Source organism: Eumetopias jubatus, unplaced genomic scaffold, assembly GCF_037043125.1.
Source record: "Eumetopias jubatus isolate StellerSeaLion01/CBP00866 unplaced genomic scaffold, mEumJub1_p1.0 scaffold_11, whole genome shotgun sequence".
In the NCBI taxonomy this organism is placed as follows: domain Eukaryota; kingdom Metazoa; phylum Chordata; class Mammalia; order Carnivora; family Otariidae; genus Eumetopias; species Eumetopias jubatus.
Window position 1 is genome coordinate 116,310,910 of NW_028274817.1, and position 11,134 is coordinate 116,322,043.

At 35.5% G+C, this 11,134-nt stretch overlaps 1 protein-coding gene across 2 annotated transcripts in view; it reads right to left on the bottom strand.

The window, feature by feature from the left end:
- The window catches only part of GLRA2 (glycine receptor alpha 2), a 167,906-nt gene extending 160,939 nt beyond the window's left edge, over window positions 1-6,967 (bottom strand). For both annotated transcript variants that reach the window (XM_028115068.2, XM_028115067.2), the window contains exons 1-2: window positions 6,900-6,967; window positions 4,609-4,742 (exon numbers count right to left, since the gene is read on the bottom strand). In XM_028115068.2, coding sequence (XP_027970869.1) covers window positions 4,609-4,742; window positions 6,900-6,967 — 202 coding nt within the window. The remainder of the gene's footprint in view (window positions 1-4,608; window positions 4,743-6,899) is intronic.
- Window positions 6,968-11,134: the final 4,167 nt, after the last annotated feature.

Here is an 11,134-nt window from a genome sequence, read left to right on the forward strand (position 1 = left end):
GGAATGTAAAACATATACTTTGCCAGAGTCTATTAGAATATTAGACGTCTCCTTCCTGATGTCACCTCAAATCCCCGATAAGCATCTTGTAGGCCCATAGTAGCAGCCTAGTATATACAAATGTGTTGGTTGGTGTTCATAAAGCAGAGAAAAGCTAAATTGTGACACAGCCAATGGATTTCAGATGTTCAAAAATCTTCATCAGTGTCATTTCTGAACAAAACTCTCATATATAAAGTTCCCTTTGTTACCTCCAGCCTTTCATTTCAATAATACTTTCCCCCTTTTATCTCCTATTGTCTTGTTCTAAAATGGCTGCACACTTTCTGTAACTTCCTGCACTCAAGTCAAATACTTCTGATACTTGCAAGCATTCTGTTCTTTTTCTCAGAATCCATAGTAACATCCGATGCCCACATCTACTAGGGTGATCAAAGAAATGATCATGCTGGGGCTGCATTATCACTAACTGTGAGAATCACCCTTTCCAAATGTCTCTGCTGGACATTTGTGCTCAAGCCACCCCCTACAGGGATTGGCAAGCACAACATTTGAGCTTGAGTTCCACTTGGCTACAGACGATAAATAGAATTTCCAAGGGGAGAAAACTGAACCTCTAGTTTTTTTGAAAGTGGATCTATTTCTACTTGTATCTGAAACACCTCTTGAGCTGATAACTCCTTAGAAAATGAAGGAAACCATATTGCATGCAAATGTAGGTTTTAATGTCACACATCACACTTTCAAATTTAGGTCTCCAGACATAGAAAAAAATTAGTGTGCATGGCATGCACAAAGAAGTGGAGTGAATAATTATCTCCTGGCATTATCCATTCCAGATTCTATTCCAAAATGAATGCTATAGTGGAATGTATTTATTCACATTGGGATGAAACTTAGGATATAACTCTAAGTTAATTTTATTTTCAAAGAAAATTTCGTTAAAATAGATAAAGGCTTTGTTTCAAAGAGACAGAATTGGAACTAATGCATTTTGCCCAGGTTTGAGCATTTCATTTGGCCTCCTTAAAAGCTTAATGTTTAAAGTGGCATTCTCAAGATACAATAACACTGACAAAGGAGTATCTGATAGAATGATGGAGTAACACCATGATAAATCAACTGACAATGAGACAAATCACCCAAGTGGGGAAAGTGGCCCCTCTGTTGACATAGAATCAATATTTACCATGGTTTCAGAACCAGGTAATTGTGAATGGACATAGCTTGTGTTATCATCTGAACTGAAGATTTTGAAAATTTATGTTTTGACAAGTTCTGACCCAGGTCTCTATGGATCTTACAGATGGAATGCAATTGGCAACTCTGACTCATGACTTTGTTTATACACTTGTGCTTCAGCACATCAGAAAAGCTATTTTTTTCCCTGTAGTTTCTAAGAATGGCTCTCAATTACAGAGCCTAAGTCTGATTCATTTCTGGTCCCCTTTTCTAGCTTACGTCCATTTTTCTTCTTGTATATGTGCCCATTATGACATCTTTCAGAGTCCATCAGAGATATGGAATAGACATGAAATATTTTACTGACTTGAAAGTATTCAGGAAAGATTCCTTCCAATAAGAAGAATTATGCATATGCATTTCCTTTTCCCTTGCCAGTGTATGGCAGCAAGGAAAACAGAGAAGAACTAATATTTAATAATACATCTAGAAAAGCCATTCCCTTTACCTCAAGAGCCCATATTTCACTCTTCCTTTTATTTTTGTGGTCAGATCTTGCCCTTCTGTCTTATTAATTATTATTATTGTTGTTTTCAACATCATCATCATGTTTATTGTTATCATAGCAATTTGGGTTTTTTTTTTTAGCATTTACAGCGTGCCTGTCACTATTCCAGATACAGTCACATTTCCCAATCACCCTTAATTTCTACCTACTATATAAAATTTCTCATTGGTACATTGCTAATCAACTATACTAAGTTACAGTAAGTACTATAGTGTTCTTCCTAGCATCCTCACTGTTACAAGTTCCTTATTATCTCTTTTATTTTTCTCCTCAGCTCAGCTAAGATCATCTTTGCTAGTCACTGTGACCACTGGTTGGTTCCTCAAAAGTTCCTACCCTCAACTTCTACTACAACTAATTGGAAGCACTAATCTTCATAACTGATCTACATTTTCATCTATTTCTTGGTCCTTATTTCCTCATTCCGGAGAAAAGAATGACTTCGTTTCCCTACATTGTTTATGTGTGCGTATTTGTGTGTGTGTATGTGTGTGTGTGTGTGTAAATATATATAACGCACTCCCTCTCTCTCTCTCTCTCTCTCTCTCTCTCTCTCTACATATATATATATATATATAACTCTCTCTATATATATATATTCCTGCCTTCTCAGATGCAGTGTTGGGTGGGTTGATAAAACATAAATATGCAAAAGAACCATATTAGACATATAAAGTTTCATGGGAATACCTAGGAGTTAAAATTATTTTACTCTAAAATAATGGGGAATGTTTTACATCTAGGAAGAGCTAAGATTCTCTGAATAAAGAGAATTGTGGGAGCTGTTAGGTAATTAATCTGATATAAATGGTTCATGTAAATAAAATTTATGAAAGAGGATCAGGGTTCATTAATGTGGAGAGTTAAAAGGAGTGGGAGACAAAACTCAGTGAAGTCCATTAATGTTCAAGTCTTAAAGGATATCTACCCCATTTCCCTTTTATAAGTCTTTAAAACATCCTGTGCTCAAGTCTTTAAGCAGTGGAAAGATCTCAAAAACATGGCCATGCTTTCCTATACTTGATATTCTCTCCATTTATTTATCCTTTAGAATCATGAGAAATGTCATTTCCAAAAGGTGACATCCCCAGTAGAACCAGAAAAAAAGCTGTGTGAAAATGATTGCTCATTCTATGCGGTCATTTAAAGTAGCAATGGCAACATGGGTGTTTGTTTTATTACTCTGCATTTTTCTCCCCTTTTGAAAAGTGACTTCTAGAATATAATGAATAATAGCTGCTATTAAACAAGAGGCTCATAAACTTGAAACAATTTTCCATCTCTGGGCCTTCTCTATGAAACCTCCCATGAATAGCTTAATAGGAAATCATCTCTTCATTTGTTGGAACCCTGTAGCATTTTTTCTGTACTTCTTAATGTTACTTAACTACTTATTTCTGTCTCATAATGTATATTAATTTATAACTATTCATGTAACATCTACTCTCCCCACTAAAATTTTTGACAGTAACACCCAAACCTGTTTCATCTCTCAACTTTTCAATGCATGCAGTAGTTGGTATTTCCCATATAGTTCAGACTCAGAAGTTATTGAATGACTAAGTGAATAAATATAGGAATGAGTGGTCCCACTGAAAGCTCATTCTCAACTTGTTACTCATAGGATTTTATTTCAAATGTTGACTTCCAAAGCAATGACCACAAAATTATTATGAAATAGGATGAGCATGAAAATTGTTTTCAGGAAAATTGAGCTTTGAACTTAGATCTGTTGTTTCTTTTGGAAATACTCTATAATATAATCAGATATACTTGTTTTGTCAAAACTATGACATAGCTCTTTATAAAATGTGCCCTTAGCTGGGTATATTCAGAGGTATAGCATTTAAAGAAGAAATGAATCTAGAATTTAGTTTTCATGCTCATATTTGCCAATAATAAAAATTAATCAAAACTCAAGGAAAGCAATCTAATTAAATCGCTAATAAGCAAAATCAAAGCAATGGAATTACAACATAATATCTAGAATATTATAGGATTCTTCTTTTATAAGATATTATAAACACTCCACAATGCATTATGTTAAATTACAAGATAAAATGCAATTGTCATTTAAAATATGTATTTAAAAACTAAACCATCAAAAATAATTCATTCATTAATAATTTGTTCTTATTTCATATAAAAATAAACCAAATAGATAAAAAGTAATTTCTACAGATGATTAATTACATTTTTATAACATTAAATAAACAAAAACATCAAACTTTTTGGTTTTTTTCTAATTGAACAAAGGAAGTATCCACCATCTTTGACATGTGCACTTTACAATTCTATGATCTTTGTTAATTTTAGATAAACAATTTCAAATAAACAATTAAAATGTTTAAACAAAAAGAAACCAAAAATGTCTGATACATTCAATTAGAGTCTCTTGCCACAATGTTGAAAAATGAGAGAGGCCTGAAAGTGTGTAAAATGGCATGTTTTATATTGAGATTTAAACTTCACTTTGGGAGTAGGTATTCAAAATGAAAACCAAAGATTTTGAATAATCATTGAATCTTGTATGAATCCTGGTAGACACTCATATAAGTCAAATCCATCATTTACTCTTGGAGTCATTTCTAGTCACACTCCCACTTAAGATAAAATAGGGAATGTAGCAATAATCTCTGATATTAGTTTTCTTTGTGGAATAGAATACAAATGAGGAAAGTTTTCAAAAGTGGCAAACAATATATAAAACTCAAACTATTAAATTGGCTAGCTCAAAAGAATGCCAAAATGAAATGAATACTATACTATTTTATAATAAAAAGCCCTTAAAACTTATTTCAGATTATTCAAACATCTAGATTTCCCACAGCCTTAATATAAATTTAAATGGAACCTACCTTTAAAATTTGGCCTGATTCTTGCATCGTATCCTGATGTCCTTCCCATTAATTTGTCCAAGAAATCTGAAGGCGATAGGGTCTGTGAAGGTTGTTTTCCAGACCTGGAGTCATGGTCTTTGCAGAAAGCCGTCCTAAACACATCATTAACTTTTTTAGCAACAATTCCATTCTCATTGCCTGAGAACTAAGGCTCACAGAATGTTTGACATTATGTTTTGTTAATATACATGATAGTAAGAAGAAAAAGAAAATTACACACTCTATGGTCAACTTCTGAATTTGTACATTCTCTAAAGTTAACTTTAAATGGTGAGAGTTAGAAATCCTGAGTCATATCTCCCAGATGTCCAAACTGTAGCCATAAAGATGTTTAAGATGATACAACATAAGCATAGCTTATGTTGTAGATTTTATGGACATATAGTTAAAGCTGTTTCTTCCTAGACTCATCAGAGAAATGAAGATGATAATTTCTAAAATGTGATTGTCTTAAAATCATTCCCGCATGACTCTCAAACAATTCTTCCAGCATTTTAGCCCTTAATATAAGTCCTCTACTTTTTATTAGAAATATATAATACAATGGGCAGAACAAAGTAAACAGTGAACTAATTATTCCATTGCTTATTTTCTCACCTACTAGATTGTATTCCTGCTATCAACTATTAATAATTTTCAATGCATTGCCTAAAAGAAAAGCTTCACTTGGAAATTTAACTTCATTCTAAAATAGGTCAATAATAAGTGTGTCTGTACTTCTATTACCTTATCAGATGTTATTTATATATTAGCATTTAAATTGTTCACTCTCCAGTGAAGTATTCATGAAAAAGAACTTCTAAATCATTTTCTCTTCTGCATTATCAAAAACACTAAATGTTGACGGGAAAATTTCTCATACTTTCATTTTCTTTAAAGGGCTTATAAAAAGAGCCTATTTGGTTTGTAGTGAAATGAATTCTTTCACAATATACATAGTGGTTGACTGAATGTCTTTTTCTTCCCTAAAGCATAATATTTTATAAGCTTCGTTTTTAGTAGTTTAACAAATAATCTTAATTCTATCACTGAGAAAACACCACATATTTGCCAGTTTTTCAAGGTAGTATTAAATGCAAAGTATTAAGTGCAAAGAGAATTTAAACATTTGGTAAGAGTTAAAAATTGATACAATTATCTAAAAATACTCACATTCCCATATGCAGATTCATCTGATTAATCAAGTATTATTTAATTATGATGGTGGTGGTGGTGGTAATGAAGGTGATGATGATGATGATGGTGATGATGCTTCTAATGAAACCCAGCCTACAGTTTTTTCTTAATCATAGTAGGTGTGAACCTGAAAGGAACATAGTGGGTTTTCCCAGTACTCATAACATTAGCTATATGTTCCATTTCTCTTGGTTCTGTGAAGAAATACCATAAAATTTGGTGAAAATTAAATGAAGAGTCCTATACTTTGTTGTATGAACATCTCCTGTCTCCATGCTGTCTTAGAACCTCTGCCATTAGGATGGCTATTTCACTTACTGGTAATCATCTGATACTTTGAAGCATAAACTGATTTGATAATTTATAAACTAGGTAGAAAATGCATGCATGATATAATGATTTCCCACTTATTTTAATTATGCATAGCCCATTTCTCATGCACAGATAAATACAAAGATGTCATATTAATTAAATTTTGGTAGTCATTCAGTTCCCAAATATACTGAGCAATGGAACATAGTGGTAAAATGAGATTTTAAATATTTTTGATGTTTCAAGAAATTTCCTGAATTGTAGTGCTCATAGTATGCATCTAGTTGCTGAAACACAATAGAAGTTTCAAGTTGACTAAGAATTAGGGTTCTTTTATATTTTATATAAAATGAGCATGCTTCTTGTAAATTAATCCAATCACTTCCACCATATGAGAAGCATTGCATCCAATAATCATTTTTAATGACTTTCAGAAGAATTTGAAAGCAAAAAAAATCATCATTATATAGAAATGTAAAGAGCATGCAACTCATTAGACTTCCTTAATATCACATTGCCTGTGAAAATGTGTGAAAATGCATAGAGTGGGGTTATAGATCATAAAACTTGCCTTTGTGAAAATTTACCACCCTCCCACCATAATTACGCCTTTTAAAAGAACAAAAGAAATCTAACTCTCCTCTATAAAATTAAAATAATATGGTCCAGGGCATAGAAAAATAGATAAAAAATGTATGACATGTTCTCTTTCAAACAGTTTTCATGGGGAAAATATCAGCATGCAAAGTCGTTTCACCTACCTGAAGTGGTTTGTCTCTAAGAAAAATGCAAACAAGGCTGTCAAAATGTTCACTAGCTGCCGGTTCATTCCTGTTTCTGTGATGCTTGTGGAAAATATCCCCGAAATGGTTCCAGAAAAAAGCTAGGACAAAGTATCTATTTATTGTCCAGATTCAAAATCTGGCAGGAATCTAGTTTCCTTGAAAATCAAAAAGAGATTTGGGTTTGTACAGTTTGCTGAGAAAAAACAAAAAGTGCCAGTCCTAGGCATCATGGTCAGGTCAAACCGGGGCTCAGGACCATCAGCTAACCAAGGAAAGACAAAGCCTTAGAACTGATGGATTCCCCAGCTGCTTTTCCCGAATAATAAAAATGCCGCTACCTTAATCGCATCACCATGCAAAGGGGGCTGGTGACAATGCCATGCTGGAAGTCGGGTTGCTGTGGCTTTTGTTTTATGTCCTTTCTGTTTAGCAAATCCCTTTTCTCTAGAAAATGTTCTCTTTTTAAAAGAAGTTGTAAATGAGAGAGAAGAAAGGACTCTGCGCGCTCAAGTGGGCACGGGGGAAGAGGGCAAAATTGCTGAGATCCTGTGCTGGAATGAGAGCTACAGAAAGAGACGGGAGACGTGATCTTACCCAGCCTATAAATTTCAGCACTCGGACAGCTCCTAGCTCTGAAGTGCGCATGTTTCCTTTTTCAGTCGCTTGGGGCGGGGGTCGGGGAGAGGCATTCAAGAGGGGACAAGCCTGATGTTCAAAGGCAAAGAGTGGCTTGCTGTTCAGGGAAAGGGTGCTAAAGGGGGGTGTGATGACAATCAGGGGAGAGCAGAGGTCAGGGTGGACGAGGAGGGTGAAGGAGGTTAGGGTCTGACCCCTAGAAATGCGAGTCTGTCGGTGGGTGGGCGGAACGGGAGTTTAAAGCAGAAAAGGGAATACGGTAAAGGAGTGGGAAAGGGAAATTGGTGGAAGCAGAAAACAGAATCCGGAGTACCGAAATTATAATAGGGGAGTGGGTAGTTCACTCCTTGCCAGTGGAACCTAGAGGCAAAAGAGGAGTCCTGTGCTGAAGAGGAAGGGACATTCTCTTGACATAGACAAGTCCGTGCGCAGAAAAAGGTTCATGAGGATCAATAGTTTAATTTAGAAGCCCTTTATGCCTTCCTCGCCCCTTGAGTGTTTTCGTTTGATTTTAGCCGTCTGCTCCTAAAGGATCTCTACCTCTCTACTAGAGAAAGTCCCTTCCGCTGAGCTTTCTTCAGTGTCTCAAAATCCTTGGGCATCCTATTCAAGTCAACTTGTAGAGGAGGAAAAATACAACAGGCCAGCAGAGGGCAGTAGCAATCTTTTTCTGCCCTGATTAAAGGTTAGAGTAGGGCTTCATGTAAGAAACAGAAAGGAAGGGTGCAACTGAGGGTTGAGTTTTCATCAGTCCATTCCAGATGTTAATCACCAGGGAGGTCCATGCAATAAAGTGTAGATGTTCTCCTAAACTGGCTAAGGAGACAGAAAATAGTGAAAGTTTATAAATCCTATACAAAAGCATGACAGGTAATCTTGTTTCAAAGTAAATTTACAAATATTATTATTACTAAAAGAGGAAAAATAAATAGTTCAATGCAAGTAATTAGCAGCTTGTGGTAAGGGGAAATGAAAAATACATGTTCTACCATGAGTTGGGTGAGTAACCTACTATTTGCCTGTAAAATATATCTCGTTAGTCACCTAGGCACTCTACTGCAGGTCTTAATTTTAAAACAGAATGATTAGTTTTTAGTCCATAAATGACTAATCTGCCCTTGGATTAATTAAATATCATAGCAGAGTAACAAAGGATTCTATATTTTTAAAAAGTAGATTCTGAAAAAAATTAAGTTCTTTTTACCTTTTAATGTTAATATAAATCACCTGAGGATCCTGTTAAAATGCATATTCTGATCTAGTAGGTCTGAGGTGGTGCCTTAGATTCTGCATTTCTAACAAATTCCTAGCTGAGGTTGATGCTGCTGGTCCACCGATCTCACTTTCAGTAGCAACAGTCTATATGACCTTTTATCAGATTTCTGTCCTACCAAGACAGTGAGAATATAGGAACCTCTCTTTAGATGAAAAGCAGCAAGTGCCCAAGCATTCTGCTTACATACAAAATCAATTATTTGGATGTGTTTTTTTAGCTCTCAAAGCCCAGAAAAGGTGATTCAATTTAAAAGGAAAATAGTATAGTGTAGTGTGAGACATCCCTGGACTGCAGCTTCGAAACCGTTCACTTCCAAATTCATCCACATGGAAACTCTAGACCTGATTTTATCCCTGCAGTTGTGACCCAAAAAATAAAACCAATTCTTGGAAATATATTTCTTCAATTGATGCTATGGAAAAATTATATAAGAATTTTTTTGTGCTCAAGATTCTTTTCAAAAGAAAAAATATATATGTAAATGTAGAAGAGAATGATTTGTCCCAAGTTTGAGGCTGTAATGACGCTTAAAGTAACACGGTCTTTGCAAATCATTTCTTTCAATGGCAGAGTCTTTTTATTAACTAGGAGTGAGGTGAGTAGGGAAACCTATAACAAAGAGAGGCTCTGACCAGGAGCATGAAATCACAGCATTTACTATTCTAAAGTTGGAAGGGACTTTAAAGAGGATCTAGTCTAGCCTCCTCATTTTTTAAAGATTTTTTATTATATTATTTTTATTATTTGAGAGAGAGAGAGAGAGCATGCGTGCGCATGAGCAGGGTGAAGGGCAGAGGGAGAAGCAGACTCCCCACTGAGCAGGGACTCCAGGATCATGACCTAAGCTGAAGGCAGATGCTTAACTAACTGAGACAGCCAGGCGTCCTAGCCTCCTCATTTGACTTTTCAGCTCTTTCCAATTTGGATTCCAGCTCTATCAATCCACAGAAACAGCTCTCACTAAGTCTTAACAATGAATTCCTTGTAACTAAGTCCAAAGGATATTTTTCTGTTGTCATAGTATTTGACATTTCCATTGCCCTGAACATTATTGGTCTCTTTTCCCTTCTTTTTTAAAAATTAGTTTTATTTTATTGTGGTAACAACACTTAACATGAGATCTATTCTCTCAACAGATTCTTGAATGTGCAATGCAATATTGTTAACTGTAGGCACAATGTTGTACAGTGGATCTCTAGAACTTACTCATCTTGCATCACTGAAACTTTATACCCATTGATTGGCAACTCCCCCGCTTCCCCCCTCTTCTCTGTCCCTAGCAACCACCATTCTGCTCTCTTGAAGCAACTTCCTCCCTTGACTTTGTGATGCAGTGTACTCCTAGCTTGCCTCCATTCTGTCTTCTTGGCAGGCATATCCTACTCTACCTGGCTTACAAAAGTTAGATTTCTTAAAGGCTATATTCTAGGTTCTCTCTTCTTCTCATACTATACTCTCTTAGACAATATTTTGCACATCCATGCCTTCTATTACCCTCATACACAGATGGCATGCAAATATATATATTTCTATCCAGACCTGTACATCCAATTGCTTCCTAAACAATTCCTGCTGGATGTCTCAAAGGCTCCTCAAATTCCCCATGTCGAAACCAAACTTTTAATACTTCCTCCAAAAACATTCCTATTCTGCTGTGCCTGTTTCATTGTTGCCAACCAAAAGCCAAGGCATCATCTCTAAGACTCCCTCTCCATCACCCACCATATTTAGTTCTTCACCAACCCCTATTGATTTCATCACTCCTATGTTTCCAAATCTGTCCATTTTTCTCCATATCAACTTTCACAACCCCAGTTGAGCATTCCTTATCTCTTCTTTGTATTGTAGCAATAGTTACCTTACTGTCTCCTCCACCTCATTCTATACACTCTAGCCAGAGTGGTTGTTTAAAAATCAAAATTTGATTATATCATACCCTCTGATTAACACTATGACTTTCCGTTGATCTTTGGGTAAAACAAAAAAACTACATAATGTTACCTAATAGTTCCACGTGGTCTGGCCCATGCCTACATTGTCCTTCATCTTGTCCCCCTACTCATCTCATTTCTTCCCCTATAGCTATATTGGTGTCTTTTTAGTCCCTCATGCTTTCCATATTGCTTAATCCCAAGGAATGCCTATGCCTCCCATTTTGTCTTGTTAATATCAACTTATTTTTCAAATCTCTGCCCAAATGTTATTTCCTCAAAAAAACCTTGCCTGACTTGTCAACTCTCCCTATGATAGTCTTCCTTATTACTCAGCAACTCTGAGTCAAAGAGCTTGTATTTTTATG